Source organism: Pocillopora damicornis, chromosome 12, assembly GCF_964200805.1.
Source record: "Pocillopora damicornis chromosome 12, jaPocDami1.2, whole genome shotgun sequence".
In the NCBI taxonomy this organism is placed as follows: domain Eukaryota; kingdom Metazoa; phylum Cnidaria; class Anthozoa; order Scleractinia; family Pocilloporidae; genus Pocillopora; species Pocillopora damicornis.
The window spans coordinates 5,073,817-5,089,936 of record NC_142681.1 but is presented as its reverse complement, the minus strand read 5'-3'; the positions used below and the strand labels follow the sequence as shown (position 1 = coordinate 5,089,936).

General features: G+C 34.9%; 1 protein-coding gene across 2 annotated transcripts; it reads right to left on the bottom strand.

Annotated features, from left to right (window-relative positions):
- Position 1: 1 nt before the first annotated feature.
- On the bottom strand, positions 2 to 16,061 carry LOC113673361 (trifunctional enzyme subunit alpha, mitochondrial). 2 transcript variants are annotated; one of them, XM_089188774.1, is made up of 34 exons: positions 15,943 to 16,061; positions 15,548 to 15,580; positions 14,703 to 14,773; positions 14,551 to 14,592; positions 14,336 to 14,427; positions 13,457 to 13,487; positions 13,052 to 13,099; positions 12,689 to 12,748; positions 11,870 to 11,989; positions 11,418 to 11,520; positions 10,581 to 10,650; positions 10,143 to 10,201; positions 8,979 to 9,049; positions 8,445 to 8,495; positions 7,916 to 7,972; positions 7,309 to 7,418; positions 6,732 to 6,780; positions 6,103 to 6,188; positions 5,978 to 6,013; positions 5,353 to 5,404; positions 4,846 to 4,929; positions 4,671 to 4,727; positions 4,394 to 4,423; positions 3,965 to 4,052; positions 3,756 to 3,808; positions 3,000 to 3,068; positions 2,792 to 2,872; positions 2,215 to 2,273; positions 2,080 to 2,135; positions 1,799 to 1,851; positions 1,557 to 1,612; positions 1,198 to 1,288; positions 787 to 841; positions 2 to 453 (listed from the first exon to the last, which is right to left on the bottom strand). In XM_089188774.1, the coding sequence occupies exons 1-34, from the start codon at positions 16,022 to 16,024 to the stop codon at positions 302 to 304; spliced, it is 2,307 nt and encodes a 768-aa protein (XP_089044900.1). In that variant the 5' UTR covers positions 16,025 to 16,061; the 3' UTR covers positions 2 to 301. The 2 variants fall into 2 exon arrangements, with proteins under 2 accessions (XP_089044900.1, XP_089044901.1); XM_089188775.1 differs by having other exon boundaries at positions 14,703 to 14,770.
- Positions 16,062 to 16,120: the final 59 nt, after the last annotated feature.

Genomic DNA, 16,120 nt, shown 5'->3' with positions numbered 1-16,120 from the left:
GTTTGTTTGTGGCCTTTATTTAGTTTTTCCTCATACAAACATGTTGACACTCATTAGCATAGCTGCCACTAGGTTATCAGTATACAGAGAAACTCCTTGGTGTGAGATTTGAACTGGGAAAACTTAAAGAATCTTTTGTAAAGAATACCCTATAAAAGAAATGACACAATCTTTGCAAATTCACATCTACTCCGGTTGTAAAAAAATAGATGCAGCCTCCCATTTGGTGGAAAGAAAGCAAAATCAACTAACAGACTCTGTGATCAGGCAAATGCCCAACAGTACAAAGACTATCAGAGCATTATCTCTTGTGGAACTTCTTGCTTGGATCTTTGGCATAATCTAACAACATCTGACAGGGAACAAAGCGTTCTCCACCAATTGTTTCATGTAGCTTTTCCATTCTCTCAACAAATTTGTCAGCTCCATAGGTGTCAAGATAGCGGAAAGGACCTGGAAAAGATTACAGTTATTATCTGTGATCTGAAGGTGATTACCTAACTAAAAGAGACTCCAAATTGTGAATTAGGGGACAAAGGTTTCACATGGCTGAGACAACAACAGACCATCTGTTTAAGAAAAACAGGGTGCCAACCTTGTGCATCTCAAGCTGTTGTATGGTCAAATGATGAGAATACGGCATACAGGTATATACAGGACATGGCTTAGAAAGTACTGTCAACAGAGTCAGGTTGGGAGTGGAGGCTTTTGTGACTGCTTCATTAACATTCAACCATGGAATTAGTAAGAGCTCTCAGCAAATTAAGAAAAATTCTTTAAAATAACCTCCATGAAAAGGTGGGAATCCAAGACCAAATACAGCACCAATGTCCCCATCAACCTAAAATGAAAAATGAATATTTTGCTTATAAGATATTACTTTGTCTCAAGATGAAGACCAGCAGTATTCAGTGACAACAACATCACTAAGTAGTGACTGCAATCTCAGATTATTATTGATCTCACTTTGAGAACAGTCATACAAGCTTATTTCATGTACTTCTATGCAATAGTATGTAATAAGACATCAGCATTACAGGATATTGTGATAAAAGAAATGTTTGGTATACTTCAACAAAATTGCTTAAATGACAGGATTCTTTGGTCATGTTGTTGGTTACCACACAGAGCTTAGCCTCTATTCTAAATGTTGGAAGAATGACAAATTGATACTGGCTTGCAAAAAGTCACACTTACTGGATTTCTCAAAATTCCTTCTTGTAGACAAAGTATAGATTCATTGACAAAACGGGCTGCCAGTCTCATCTGAATTTCCTCAGCATCATGACTAAGGAAAAAGAATGAGATAATGAAAGGAAAATAAGTTTCAAATAGCGTTGGTTTTTGTGATTGTAATGAAAATTTGTTAACTGTTGAACGAAAAACAATGACAGACAAAAAAAAACCTGGCCATCACTTTCAATGAGGACTTAAAATTTGTACAGTGCTTACAGTTCTGGAGAAGTGGGAGAATTCAAAACATTCCTGATCAATTTTTTCTCTGAAATAATAATAACTAAAAGGGCAACACATGGAATAAGTGAAATCATACTGACCTTCCCTTCTTGGGGGTGGAAAACTCTTTAAGAATCTTCTCTGCTGCACCATTGGTCTATAAGAAAAAAAGATTAAGGAGTGAGCTAAACCTCTCATAAAAACAAATTTTGAATAAACCAACCTTATGTGGCCAAAATGTGGCCAAAATACAAGAGCAATAAACTGAATGATTAGAAATTCACCTTAGTAACCAACTAAAATAATATAATTTATTATTAAAGTAGTTGAAATGATTACTTACTTCTCTCTTGCCTTTTCCAGCATAAACGAAAAAGCCTTTTCCAGACTTCCTTCCTATTAACATAAAGAATACTAAATATTAGTACTTCAAAGATTAACTTAGTATGTACAAAATATATTTTATCATAAATTCAAATATTGACAGCAAGTTCTAACCTGTCAGCTGGTGAAATGACCAGAAATAAATTTAAAAGAAAAGAAGAAAATACAACAACACCTTGATAGACATTGTGTCTTCCTTGAAAAAATGGAAGAATTTTTCAAGAAAACAAAGTAACAAACCTAAATGTCCTCCATCAACCATTGCTTTTAAGACTCTAGGATCACCTCCACCAAATCTAGAAACCAGAGGGGAAAAAAGCACTCATTGTCACAAACTGATATCATTACCAACCTTGTTACCAAAGCAACTCTCACCTTTCACCAAAAGCTTTCCCAAGATCCTCTGCAACATGAGCAGCTACATCAATACCCACCTGAACAAAGAAAGAGTCAAACTGTTTAGCGCTGTGGCACAGAACTTAAGTAACATGCCTACTCAAGGGACAGGTTAGGTTAAAATAAAAGCCTCACTGAACATAACTGTTCTCTAATTTATTTATTATTGTTAACCTTCTTTCAATAATATGTTGCCATAACTGTGGTATGACTGAAACTGTAGTGTATGCTTTTGGCTTGATTTCATAGTAATTCTCTTCCAATGAAATTATATTCCTATAGGTTTAATTGAAGACCATTACTATACTAATAAGCTGTAGAGGTATTAACTTACTACTAATAAGCTATATAATTATTGCTACTGTGTACAGTGCAAACCACTAAAATCCAAATTGCAGATGCAGTCAAACACCAAATCAGTCATATCAATTACATTGTATGAATCACCCCAGCACTGACATTAAACTACATTTTTCATCTTCAGATACACAGCTATTATCCACCCAAACAACAACAACAACTCTCAATTTGCAAAATAAAAATATTATATTTCCACCTCATCAGCCAAAGTAGCTGATCCAACTGGGAATCCAAACTGCTTGGTAAGTTTATCAAGATCCTTTGGACTGACTCCTTCCTACAACAAAAAGTAAACAAGAAACAGGGAGATGTTATGGAGTTACTTTTGTTTATGGCAAAAAGAAGTGACTCCACAGATAATAAAAAAATGCTCATACATATGACCAGCTACCTATCAATCTCACCTGAAGAAGAGCCACTGCCTCTGCTAATGTGGGGGCCAGGATTCGTGTGGTGTAAAAACCTGGACCATCCTTTAATTAATCAAATCACTTACAAGTTAGAGAAGGATGTTGATTCTTGCTGGCAAAGTATATGACTTGTATATTAAGTAAACTACTTACTAGTAAATAACTATATGATAAGTATGTACTTATTCAGATGATCTTCCCCCTCCACTTTTCATATACAATATTATTTCATATTCTTGTTCTTGAAGTATAAACCCCTATCATGATTGAATTTAACAACCCTTTCCCAAGTAGTAGTTTCTAAGGGTACCACTAGATAGGGTACTACTTTCAGCAAACCCAATTGCCCCCATGCATGGCCTATATTCTAAGTTGACAAAATCATGACAATGGCATCTAAAATTACACTTTGCTCTGAAGGTACAGAAATTCATAACTTCATATCTGTTGCCTCCAAAGTTTCACAATAAAAGGGAAAATATTTAATTAGGGTCACAACTTTTGAAGGGCTCTCACCATCAAGGATTAAGTTATGACCAATTCTTCAAAATTAAATAAAATACATGCATTTTAAATGTATATCTCTACCTTTAAGGGGATACTGTCTTCAGAAGGTCATTAGTTTCATATTTGAATTAGCATTTGAATTCAAATCTAAATGCTATCTGACTTGTTTCTTGTTAGACAGATAGATGGAGATAGGCGGAGAGAGTCAATTAAAAAAAAAAAAAACAGAATAAAATAAATCACCTTTACAACAATGACTGTCTTCCCTTGCTTCAAACCAACATCGACAGCAGCAGCTGACAAAAACAACAGAACAAACATGCAATACTTAACTTATTTTTTTGGTGAAAAAATTAAAGCAGGCTTGGCATCCTTTTTTCAAATAAATGCACATGACAACAAGTAAATATTGATTTTAAAAAATGATTATAATATTTTACAAATCCTCTCACCAGCTGTGTCATTTGAAGTTTTGTCTGTGGTAATGATTTCCAAAAGTGGCATTTTATCCACAGGTGAAAAGTAGTGCATTCCTATAACCTGTACATTGTGGGGATATATGAAATAACTAACTGATATAAAATAATATTGATATGTAATTTTCAATAAAGTTGATTTTAAAGATTAAGAAACTCAGCCACATTATTTACCATAGGGAATTAAATGTTACAATTATTTGCCCATGGTAACAATTATTATCAACAGTTGTGCAATCCACTAGAGGTTGACAAATGCCCTGTACATGGCAATACTGTAGATAAATGGTGTTTTTGTCTTAGTAGTGATGTGTTGATTACAGATCCTTGGAGAACTTCATACTTCCTCTACAAAATTGGGCTGAAATCACATTGAAATGTTATAAACTATAGCCTTTCCCTCACCTTCTCAGGTCTTTTACTAGCTTCTGCAATCTGGAAAATATTTATTTTACAACAAATAAGTCCAATGCAAGGAACAGACAGACATATTTTCACAGTTAAACATAATAAAAAGTATACAAATATCAACTTATTTCAGTCCAAACTTTAATTTTTTCTGTGCATTTATTTTTTAAATGTAACCTCAGTAAGGGTTTACCACAGGTAAAACACACAGACCATGGCGCTGAAAAGTTGAATTTCAAAAAAGTAAGCTTTATGTATTGGGAACAGGACTGACCTGATGTATAGGTAGAGCTGATGTATTTGATGCAAACACACAATGTTCAGGGATGACCTACAGACATGAAAAAAAAATCCCTCATCATATTTCTGAAAAAACTAACTGATTACAATCATAGACAATGAGAATATGAGAGCATAAAATGGGATACACAACAAAGAATTGGCCTGACCTGTTCAATTTCCTTAATGACCTTGTGTTTGATGTTAATATCCTCAAAGACAGCCTCAATCACCATGTCTGCCTTTTGAAAATTCTACAATAAATGGAAAATACATATAAGTGTGCATACGGTGTTGGTAGAAATCCAGTTGATCTTACAGCAAGCATTCAAAGGAATGGAGAGAGAGCCTGTTGTCACAGTATGATATTAATATTTCCTAGCCCAAACCATGCAAGATCAAAGAAATCATAATTTGTAATTCTCTATCATAGCTTTATTCCCCGTCAAGTAGTTACGATAATATACTGTTCTATCAAGCTTACACTTCTTTATTTCTATAACCTGTTTGCAAGAGTGAAACTGCAAAAAAAAATCAGTTCACATTAAGGGTCTACCTCTTCATTCGATTAAATTAGATTAATAAAAAATAATTGTTAATGCACAGTGGATTGTTGCTAGGGCAAAGGGAAAAATCCCTGTTCCAGAAAAATCTAAGAAAGAACAAGAAATATTTACCGTAAAGTCTAATTGAGCTGACAAGTTAGACATCACTTGATCTCTTTCAAATCTGTAAAAATTTAATAACAATATCATCATTATCGTTATTAATATCAATAATATTAAAATAATCTACGATTGACAGCAAAATCTCTCTTTAGATAGTTGACTAGAGAGGACTACAAGGAATGGAATTGGAATGGATAAGGCCGGGTTGAATGGATTTTAACCCTTTCACTCCACGATATCATTATTTATTCTTCTTACTGTCTGCCATATCACTCTCACTGTGTTTGTTTCAAGAATTTGGTAGTGGATCAGCTAATCATGCCCTCATTGATATTTTTCTTTATTCTCATCACTTGTCTGCTTGATATTGTATTGATATTATAAGGTGAATTCTGTCTTGATCACTCGTGGGAGCTAAAGGGTTAACAGAGTGGATACAAGTGGGTTGGAGTTAGAAAAGATTGGGGTGGACTGGGGCAGATTGGACTTCAAAAGTTCTCCCTTGACATATGAAACAACTTTCATCAAGATGATTGTTATTAGATGAAAAAAAGTGGGGTAAAAGAATCAGTGAAAGAGAAATCTTTTCCTTTTATTTTTGTAAAGTACCATTAGATAGAAGCTGAATACTTACGATGTCATGGCCTTCTTCTTCACACGACCATTAAATCTAAAGCCAAGAAAAAAAGAATTAGATGCAAAGTCATTCTAATGTTTGATAACTTTTACTTCTAAATTTCAGTGCTTTCACCAACTTACCCCTTAAAGATTTGCTCCTGTCCTCGTGTAAGTCCTTCTAGAATATTGTCCTTCATTATCACTTGATGCCCCTTTTGAAGGCTGACCTACAATCAATAAACATGATAATAATTATATCTACTGCAAATTAAGTATCCTGAAAGTTGAATGGTATACACACTCTGATTTGACTTAATACCATCCCAACAATTTGTTACTAGAATACTAGCTAACCAACAGTAATGGTTCATGGAAGTTGCTGCTGCATTTGATGGAGTTTTAGTGATACAAGGAAGATGATGCTAAAAGTCTGGTCCTTATTCTGAACACTTAAACCCTTTTCTTCTTCTTCAGAGATGGAAAATAAAAAGTGCTGCAGCCATTTGGAAGATTTGTATTCAAGTATTTTCCCATTAAAACGCAACACAGTCACTGCAGAGTGATTTTAGCAAGATACATGTGTAATAATTATGGTCCCCAGCCCATTAGAATATTTACACTAATATTTTCACCTAAAATTTTCAGTAGACCACACTTAATAGAGACAAAAAAAATTAATCAAGAAAGCTCACCACATACTCACAAGAGCTAGTGACTGTAGCAAACCTTTGAGCCAGAGTTTTGATTTCATAAAAGCTTTCCTTACTTACCTGTGCAATTCCAGCACCCATGAGACCAGCACCAAGGACAGCAACAGTGCTAATGAAGAGACAAAGTGATTGTCAAAATATTGTTAGTACTATTTTTGAAGAGAGCATCACTGTCATTAAACTTGCAATACAACAACCTAAATACTATAATAACAGTCAATGAGTTATAGACATGTAAACAGTACATTGCCATATTCAATCTAACAATAGTTGTAACAGAAACAGGTCTTTTTAGGGTCTCCCTTAAAATAAAAACCACCCACACACACACACACTTTAATTTCCACTTTCCTTGTTTTTAGAAAACAAAGTTTGTTGTTGGTGTAGATTATTACAGGTTGTTTCATCAAAAATTCCTCAATATGTTACCAGAAAAAAAAGAGGTCAAAATGTATGCAATCTCTTGAAAATTCATATGAAACTGTAAAAACAAATATCCCATGGGTGTTTCATCTAATTCATAGAAAGCACAGTTTTAAACAATTAAGGGGGAAAGCTATACTGGAAGGTGTTGAAGTTGCATTTAACATTCACTCAAAGCTTTCTTTCAAGCACTCTTTGAATTATAATTACTTACTTAACTGGCCTTTTAGGTTTACCATAATGGTTCTTTTTGCATTCTGTCTGACCAAAGAACAATCCCATTAAGGCTTTGGCTTCAGTAGTTTGACTTAATTTGCCAAATCCCTGGAAACAAAAAAGCCTTTCAATTCTTCAAGCACACAGGGATAATAACGGCAGTACTCTTGCTTTCACTCCAACAGCAACACAGTGAATCATTGCATGTACATTATTATGTTGATGTTTAGTATAACTAACATGGTAAGAACAATGATTGATGAAAGTACTGTAAAAGGGTAAACTCTTAGACCTTCATGGATCTATAATTGTTTAGCAGTGCCATCCCTAGTCTTTGCAATCTGCTTCCATCTACAATTTACTTTGCTCTATTTCCAACAAAAAATATTTTCTTAAAAGTGGACTTGAAACTTTCTTTCATTTGTTTTCAAGTACTTAATGAGGAAAATCAAAATTGCAAATTTCAGTCGCTTTTTCCATAATATTTATTATGCTACATGTACATATGGTGCAGTAGAATATTTTGTAGCAACTGCCCTATAAAAATTTTTAAATGTCATTATCAACAATGTCTAAAGCAATGCCCTCCAGTCAACCACACTAACCTCAGCCTCTTTCTTGAAACCATGTGCTGGGCCTTTTTCTAGACTTTCTTTTACAACCTACCAAGAAAAAGTAAGATTTACTGTTACTATCATGGTAGATGATAAGAATCCTTTTGAGAATATTGAGTAGTAACATTTAGGGGAGTCAAGTTATTTTGATATTGACCAATCAGGTGTTACATGAATGGCTAAGCTAAAATGAGGAACATAACTATTTCCCAATATAGTTCACAAGCTCATTACTTGTCATAATTAGCATGTTTGAAGGTTAAAAGTAATAAATTTAGACCTCTGACTTGTAAGCGGAAAGGGTATGGTAAAGGATATTCAGAGAACGTTTGAAGTGACATGCCAAAAGCAAATGGCCATTTAAGACACCAATCCAGATATTGTCAATTAATTATTTTAGATAAGAAGATATAAATTAGAAAAGAGCAGATTATAGAGCTCCATGAACTGCCTTCGACAAATGATATCAAGATAAAGCCTTCTGGGGTCTGTCAAAAGAAATCATGAAGCACTGTCTTACATCAATAATCCTAAGTGGAGCAGGATACAGACCACCTGTCTTCTTCATAACCTGGAAAAATAGAAGAAATTGTAAATCTAATTAAAGCTGAAAACTGTGACAATTCTATTGAAAGACCTTGTTAGCTTTCAAATTCAACAAAATAATTGTACAGGGAGCCAGTATCAATTGCAAATCTTTGTGCACTATGTTATATCATAAACCAAAGAAAACATTTAAGAACCGCCTCTCCTAACAATAAAAAGCCACATTATAGCCAGTCACTAACTCTAATTTGAAAACTTGATTAAAAAAAAAAGGACACAAGGGGAGTTGGGAGATGAACTTTCTTTATTTGTCTCACAATAGAGTCACTTTTGATGTTGATTTCTTCATTGTCTGACAAAGACTAGCAGCATTGCAGTTGAAACATTGTGATCAACAAAAGCGACTCTATTGTGTGACAAATGAACAAAGTTCATCTTTAATCTTACACCAGGATGAAAAATAAACATATTTTATTACAAGGGGAGTTATAATCATTAGAACACTTACTGTTTCTCTGGCTTTCTTGACTACAAAGTTTCTTCCAAACTCTGTTTCTGTTGTTATCTTATATTGTAAATCTGGGATAACAAGTTCAAAATAATGTTATTTCATTAAGTTTTCACACCTATCCATCAGATTCTTTACTGAGCTAAACATATATCTATTATGTAGCATATTACAACCATAACAAAATTGCAACAAAAGGCTTATTGGTATTCACATACTCTCTTACCATATAGTACAAGTACCGTAATTTCCGGCTGTTTACCCACAGGTAATCTGTTGATTTTGCATTAAACACGTGCCACTGCGGGTAATAGGGAGGTGTGGGTTATGTGACAATTTTAAAATCTAGTGGTGATTGAATTGAAAAAAATTATCACCAACACACGTTTCCACCTCTCAAGTGAATTTTATTGTATTATGAGTGCCGCAAAGCGGCACGAAAACATGATGCTGAATCAAGTTTATTTCACGCATAATTCCTTACGCGACGAACAAATTGCTATCCGCACGCGTGAAAACAAAACCTTGATGGTGACAAAAATAATCCAAAGATATCTGGCGCATCAGTAACAAATTCCATTTAACATAAGCTTGAGCTAAAGAGAATTTTCCTGTTTTAAGGGACTTGTTAGGCCCAATAGAACTGGAGATATTGATTTTTTTCAGAAATCGCCGACAGTACTTTATAATTCAAGTTTTAATACTTACCCAGCTTTTTTTCAGCAAATCAACATAGCGCTGAACGATCACTTGCACAAAATGTAGCCACAAATTCACATTCTGTCAAGTATGAAATGTTGAGATTTGGGCATGGGCTGCTAGTGTTTTTACTGTATTATCTTATCAATAAAGTACATGGTAATATTGACACAGAATTGTGCACGCGTCTGAATTTCTTTGACCTTTAAACTCGACAAAGATGCTTTCAAGTTTTCGAAAGTTGGATCGGACAACTTTTAAAAGACTGAAATGTATCACCTTAATGTCATGTTTTCGCCACCAAAAAGTTGAATAACATAACGTGCGGGTTATCCACCAGTGCGGGTAATCTGTTGACTTTTTTTTTCGCCATATGCAATAATCAGCCGGTACGGGTAATTGGCTGTGCAGGTAAACGACCGGAAATTACGGTATCAGTCTGAAACTATCAGCCATGTCAGTTACCTTTTAAGTTCGTCCAGGAATGTGATCTATCTGGTTTTATACTTCCTGAAGCTAGAGCCCTATGCAATCATAATAAAAATGATTCGTAATGAGTTAGCTAAAATGAGTGCCATTAAGCTTTAGAACAATACTACAATTATCAGTCAAGTGGAGTATGCAAAAGGTTTGTGACAGGTTTTTGACTGTAAAATAACTGTGTTGTCATGGGCAACTTTCCTCCTTTCCAGTGATAACCAAATCTGAATAGCTGTCTATAATTTACTGCCAAATATTAAAGCATGCTAAAAGAGGGCAAACAATATGCTGCCAATGGAAACCAAGCCAGTTGCCCATGAAAACAGCAAGATAAAAAAAAAATGGTCGCCAAACTTCTGTCTGGCCTCACTCCACTGAAAATTGTAGTAACTACTTTCCACAAGTGCATCCTTTTAACCTTACTTTGCACTCTGGATTGCAATGTCTTCCAAGTATTGTAAGGTGTTTTCTGCTGGTGGCTTTAGCCCAGGACCTGTAAACAATTCAATTTTACAGTTTAAATTCATGCAAATTATCTCAGATCACTTTAGGAATGAGCCACAGGTTAGTTTTAGAAAAAAAAACAGTTAAAACATATTCAGGATGATTTGGTATTATCAAGTGAGTTGATAATGTAAATTGGTCACTGTAAAGAGTTTCTAAAACTGACATTCTGGGCTTTAGGCCTTTGTCATTCCCTCTGATAATAGGCTTATGCTTGAAACTTCCACTTTAGAAACTCTTTACAGGAGCCAAATTTATATTATCAACTCAGTTGATAATACCAAATTATCCACAGTTTCTGTAAAACATGCCCCCCCCCCCCCCCCAAGAAAAAGTACTTAGGCCAAATTCCAAAATGGACTGCCTATTTCATCCTCATCCACCCACTTTTAAACAATATCAAAATCTTACAGGTGGTCACACAAACTCAGTAATTGTTGTTACCAATTAGCAGTTGTCACAAACATGGACTTCAGAATGATCATATTACAGATAGATAATATGCTTGAAAATTAGCAACAGCAAGTGTGCTAATAGAGATGGTAACATAGAAACCACACTTAGGTTGGTTAAAAAAAAAAAACCTGGAAATTACTTGGTTCAAGTCTCTTTTGGTTACTTTTCTCTGCATATTTGCATAGCAAAAGGAAACTATAAAATTAAATGGGACTGGGTAGTATTTCAATATCACAGTTTTAAAAGCTAGTGGGTAAGGGAAAAGGTATTGTTTACGATACGATAAACAAATCAGCATACCTAGGGGTTTGACCAGTTGATCAACGAGACCCATTCTCTTAGCTTTATTTGATTTAATGTTTTTTCCTGTTAGCATCATGTCCAAAGCATCAGGAAGACCAACCTAAATAAATCATATATAAAAAAAAAAAATTGAGGAAATTGTTAATGTTTAACTCTCAATATTTCATCATTAATTCTCCTTTCTTGCTGCTACATACTTCCTAACAAATTAGTTAGGAGAATTTGGTATAAGATCAGATAATGCCCTCTACAATGTACCTGATAAATTGGAGTATTCTCATTACCTATTTGCAGGATAATGTATGGAAAATATAGGGAGAAGTTTTATGTTAATAATATCTCACCATTGAGGGGTTAATGAAAAGCCTTAGATATGGACCTACTATTTAATTATTAAAACTCTTAATTCTAGAAAATACATGATTTTCTTTAATGCCATTTTGACTTACAAGTGGAGGTAATCTCTGAGTTCCTCCGGCACCAGGAAGCAGACCTAACATGACTTCAGGGGCAGAGAGGACAGTGGATTGATTATCAACAGCCACTCTGTAATGGCAGCTCAAGGCCACCTGAGGATCAAAACAGAAGACAGGTTGTTCAAAGGGTCACTCAATATCTTACAGGTACATAAGCAACAGGGTCCACTAGCTTTAAACATGAAACCAACATGCATATCTACTCCAGCTAGTAGCATTATCAATTTAAATTTTATCCATACAAACATATATCAAGATTGTCTGGAAACCATTTATGCCATGGTTTATTGCCCAGTTACCACAGGCTTATATGTTGATTGGCAATTTTAAAACATCAATCCTTTCAAGATAATCTGTAGATGCATTTTTCTCTCTGTGATAATCTATGTTTGGCAAGTAGAGTTATCCCTGTCAAGATTGGTCCCGCGCTATATGTACTTTGCTGTGATTCCCAATTTGATGCTTTTGAGACAATGGGTTACAGCAAAGAACAGTTTATACTGCAATCTTAAGTCATTACTCCAAACTGCAGCCAAGAATAGTAGGTTCCTATGCACTGTGTGGGAGGGCAGCACAGAAAAATAATTGGCTTAAGGAACATCGTGACTGAGAGCCATATATTTCCACATCCCACCTGACCTGACACAGTCAATAACCATTGTATCATATCACCATTTCTCTTCCAGCCCTGCTCAAGCCACTGCATATGGCCCTCATTTAAGGTGTTAGTCAAAACTTTTTAAACAAAAGCATGCACAGGGCTGTACAGGTCATATATAATAATGCAACTACCTCTAGACCACCTCCAAGGCATGATCCCATGATTGCAGCAACATAAGGTTTAGGACTGTCCTGTAACAAAGACCCAAAGTAATTACTACAATGCCATCTTAAAAATCAAAACCATAATTGTTATGCAGTGACTGTTCACTGTGAACAGTCCATCTCTCAAGATCTGATTGTTATTCTCCCTTCTAGCTGCTACACATTTCTTTATAAATGCAAGTTATGAAAAATTGATGTAAGATTAAGATAATAACTTCTGCCTAATAGGCTTGAGTTTTCTCATTGCCTGTCTGCTGAATAATGTATGCATATTAAAGGGAGAAATTACATGTTAATCACTTCTGGGAGTTAAAGAGCTTAAGCACTCACTGCAATATGTTGCATGACTTTCTGGCCATTTGCTGATATTTCTTCCACCTTAGAAGATAAGAGGTAATATTACAAATCTTACACAATTCAATGTGGGATTATAACAAAACACTTTTAACTTAAAATTTAAGTCAGGCAAGTTGAGAAATGACCTTTCACTGCACCCACAATTACTAATCTAGCTACCCCACTACTCATCATTTCAAGTTGTATTCTGTAGTAATGTTTTTTCTACTGATCTTGCCAATTATTTCATTCTTATTTTTTTCATAATGTATATCTACCATTGGCTGAGTTTGTAGTTAAGGTCAGGTTATGACAGTCAGCTTGACACTAAATTAATGTGATAGACTTACTAACAATAAATGTGTCAATGTACACAAAAAGACATGACTCTAAACTTACCTTCTGTGCAGTGTCACCAGCACTCAACATGCTATGAAAAGAAATGACACATGTTACATTAATTTCACTCATCTTCATGCTCACAATTTTAGCTTTCAACTGCCAACGTAAATATTTAATTATACCATATTCCTACTACTCAGGTTGATAATTCCTGAGAGTGAAAGGGTGAAAGATGTGCCTATGGCTTGTTTGAAAGAAGTTTATTGTTCAGCAACCTGACTACCACATGTGCAAGGTCAAAGAAAAATTAAGAAAAGGAGAAATTAATTGAAGACATCACCCAAACAACATCAACAGGGACAGTGGAAAATAAACTTAAAAAACATTGCAAACCAAAGATCAAGAAACACTTTAGCTGTTCAGAAAAGTGGTATGATGGCAGACCCCTAGAGATAAAACTTCATTAGAACAAAAAAACTTTAAAATTTCACCACCAAGCTCTCAACAATAATTCTCCATACATTCTGATATATGATTCCTGTGACATTGGTTTAGAGAATTTGGCATTGGATCAACCTGTAATCCCCTAATTTATATTTTTTATCATTCTCATCACTTTTTTGCTTGACATTGTTGATATTTGTTAGGAGAAATTTTGTCTTGGTCACTCAGGAGTTTAGAGTTAAAAAAAATCCATGATAGCTACTGAGAGCTCATAAACTGCTCTTACTTCAGAGTTCTTGTTTACTTAAAACCATTTCACTCATTGTATTATAAAGAATAGCACTACACAGATGTAGCATGAGGTCAAAACATTGTTATCATCCTCACAAGTAAATCACAAGCAATCTACCATTACTAGTATTTAAAATTGGGTGTCATTGGTGCATGCATTTCACAATTATAATAATTTGTAAACTGTACTGTCCTACATACTTGATATCAGCGCCAGCTATCCAACATCCTGGTTTAGCAGATGCAAGAACAACACTTTTCACATCAGGGTTTTTTTCCACACCTTGCATTACCTGATCAGTGATTCAGACAAGAAGTGGCAATAAGAAAATAAATGCAAATGCAATGAGGTAACTCAATGAACATAATCTATGATGATTTCATAAAGAGGCAGACTCTGCTCTTATCATACTTACCTCAACCAACTCTGTTGTGAGCTTTTCAGACAGCACATTAACCTGACAGAGGAAGTTAAAGATTCAAATCAAAGAAGCCACATCTTCTATACTGTACAGTGAAATTTCTGAAGTTTTCTTGTAATACTTTTTTTTCCACATTTAGGACTTACCTTAGAGTCTGGAGTATCAAACCTAACAACAGCAACCCCATCCTGGATGTGGCATTTTACACAGTTGTCTGCTACACATAAACAAATAAAAAAGTGGATGAGAAATGCAATTGTTGACTGATTAGGAGGGCAGAACAGAAAATTGCTTTGATCATGGTCATGAAATAGGGACAGAGGGTAGCAAGGTCTGAACATTATCACAGAGGGCCAAATATCTTTCTGTCTGCCCAACCTCACTCAGGAAACAAGCACTTTATCATACAAATGCTTCTTTCTCTTCTTTCTTGTTTCTTTCTATCCTCTTGAAATGACATGCTGAAGTAAATAATCATTTCAATTGGTTCTTACTTATTATCAGTTGGAGGACAGATGTATAGATGACATCACCTTTGACAGTGCTTTGTGTTTTTATCATATAAAACACACAATTCTGTGATGCTGTGGGTTTGTACATCAATAGATCACAGAAAACATCAAAATGTAGAAGGAAAATCAGTGACATACATGGCTGCACTTTGTGTGACACCTTTTTGTTCTCATTACATTTTGATATGATCTGTGATCTATTACCAAACAGACTCTCAACAAAGTGGAATCTTTCACTAAAGCACAAGGCTTAAATTTTGCCATCTTCATTTATATCAACCTCAAATTTATTTGTTAAGCACTTTGCATCTTGCAAGACTTTACACTAGGCCTTGTGGCTTGTACTAGACCTGCTCACACCATTGCATACAGCCCTTATGAGGAGTTTTAATTGGGTTTTTCAATATGCACCTCCACTTGACAGATGGTTGTCTACCAGATCAAACAAGTCTCTAACTTAGAAAAAATGCCTTCAATACCTGCTGAAGTCTGGTTGGACCGGGTGAGAATTCCTGAAATAGAAAACAGAAGTGCAAATGTTGCGAGCTAAAACTGGGAATTCAATAAAATTCTAAACTTTATGATGAAGTAACTCAGGGGGTGGGTCTGGTGGTGTGGTTGACGCATTTGCGTGACCTTCGTACTGTCACAAGAAAGTACAGGAAAACTATACGAAAAGAGTACTCCGAAGCCACCTATGACTAGAAATACTTTCCAAATTACAATTCACTTAATAAACAATGAAAAATTCACCAGATTCGTTTACACGAAAGATGTAAAACTCGATTCATTGGATTTCACGTGCAACCGTGAAAGCCACAATATCTACATCCTCCACGTAAACGCATAGTAATCAAATAAACAGAAAACATACCTGAATTTACTGTCGGTAAAACATGCCTCCTAGTAGCATTTGAAACCCGCCTAAATCCAACTCTTAGAGCTGAAGAAAGCATTTTTCTTCCTTAGTAAACTATAAAGAAGTTTACTAAAAATCTCTCTCTTTCCAAGGCTTTCGCCAATGTACGCAGGCGCCTTTGTCAACGTAACAT

Coding starts and splice junctions, on each gene's coding strand:
- LOC113673361 (XM_089188774.1), bottom strand. CDS start 16,024: ATGCTTTCTTCAGCTCTAAGAGTTGGATTTAGGCGGGTTTCAAATGCT. Junction 4,728..4,845: donor TCATTAAGGAAATTGAACAG/GTCAGGCCAATT, acceptor TCATGTCTGTAG/GTCATCCCTGAACATTGTGT. Junction 2,136..2,214: donor GGGAAAGCTTTTGGTGAAAG/GTGAGAGTTGCT, acceptor TCTGGTTTCTAG/ATTTGGTGGAGGTGATCCTA.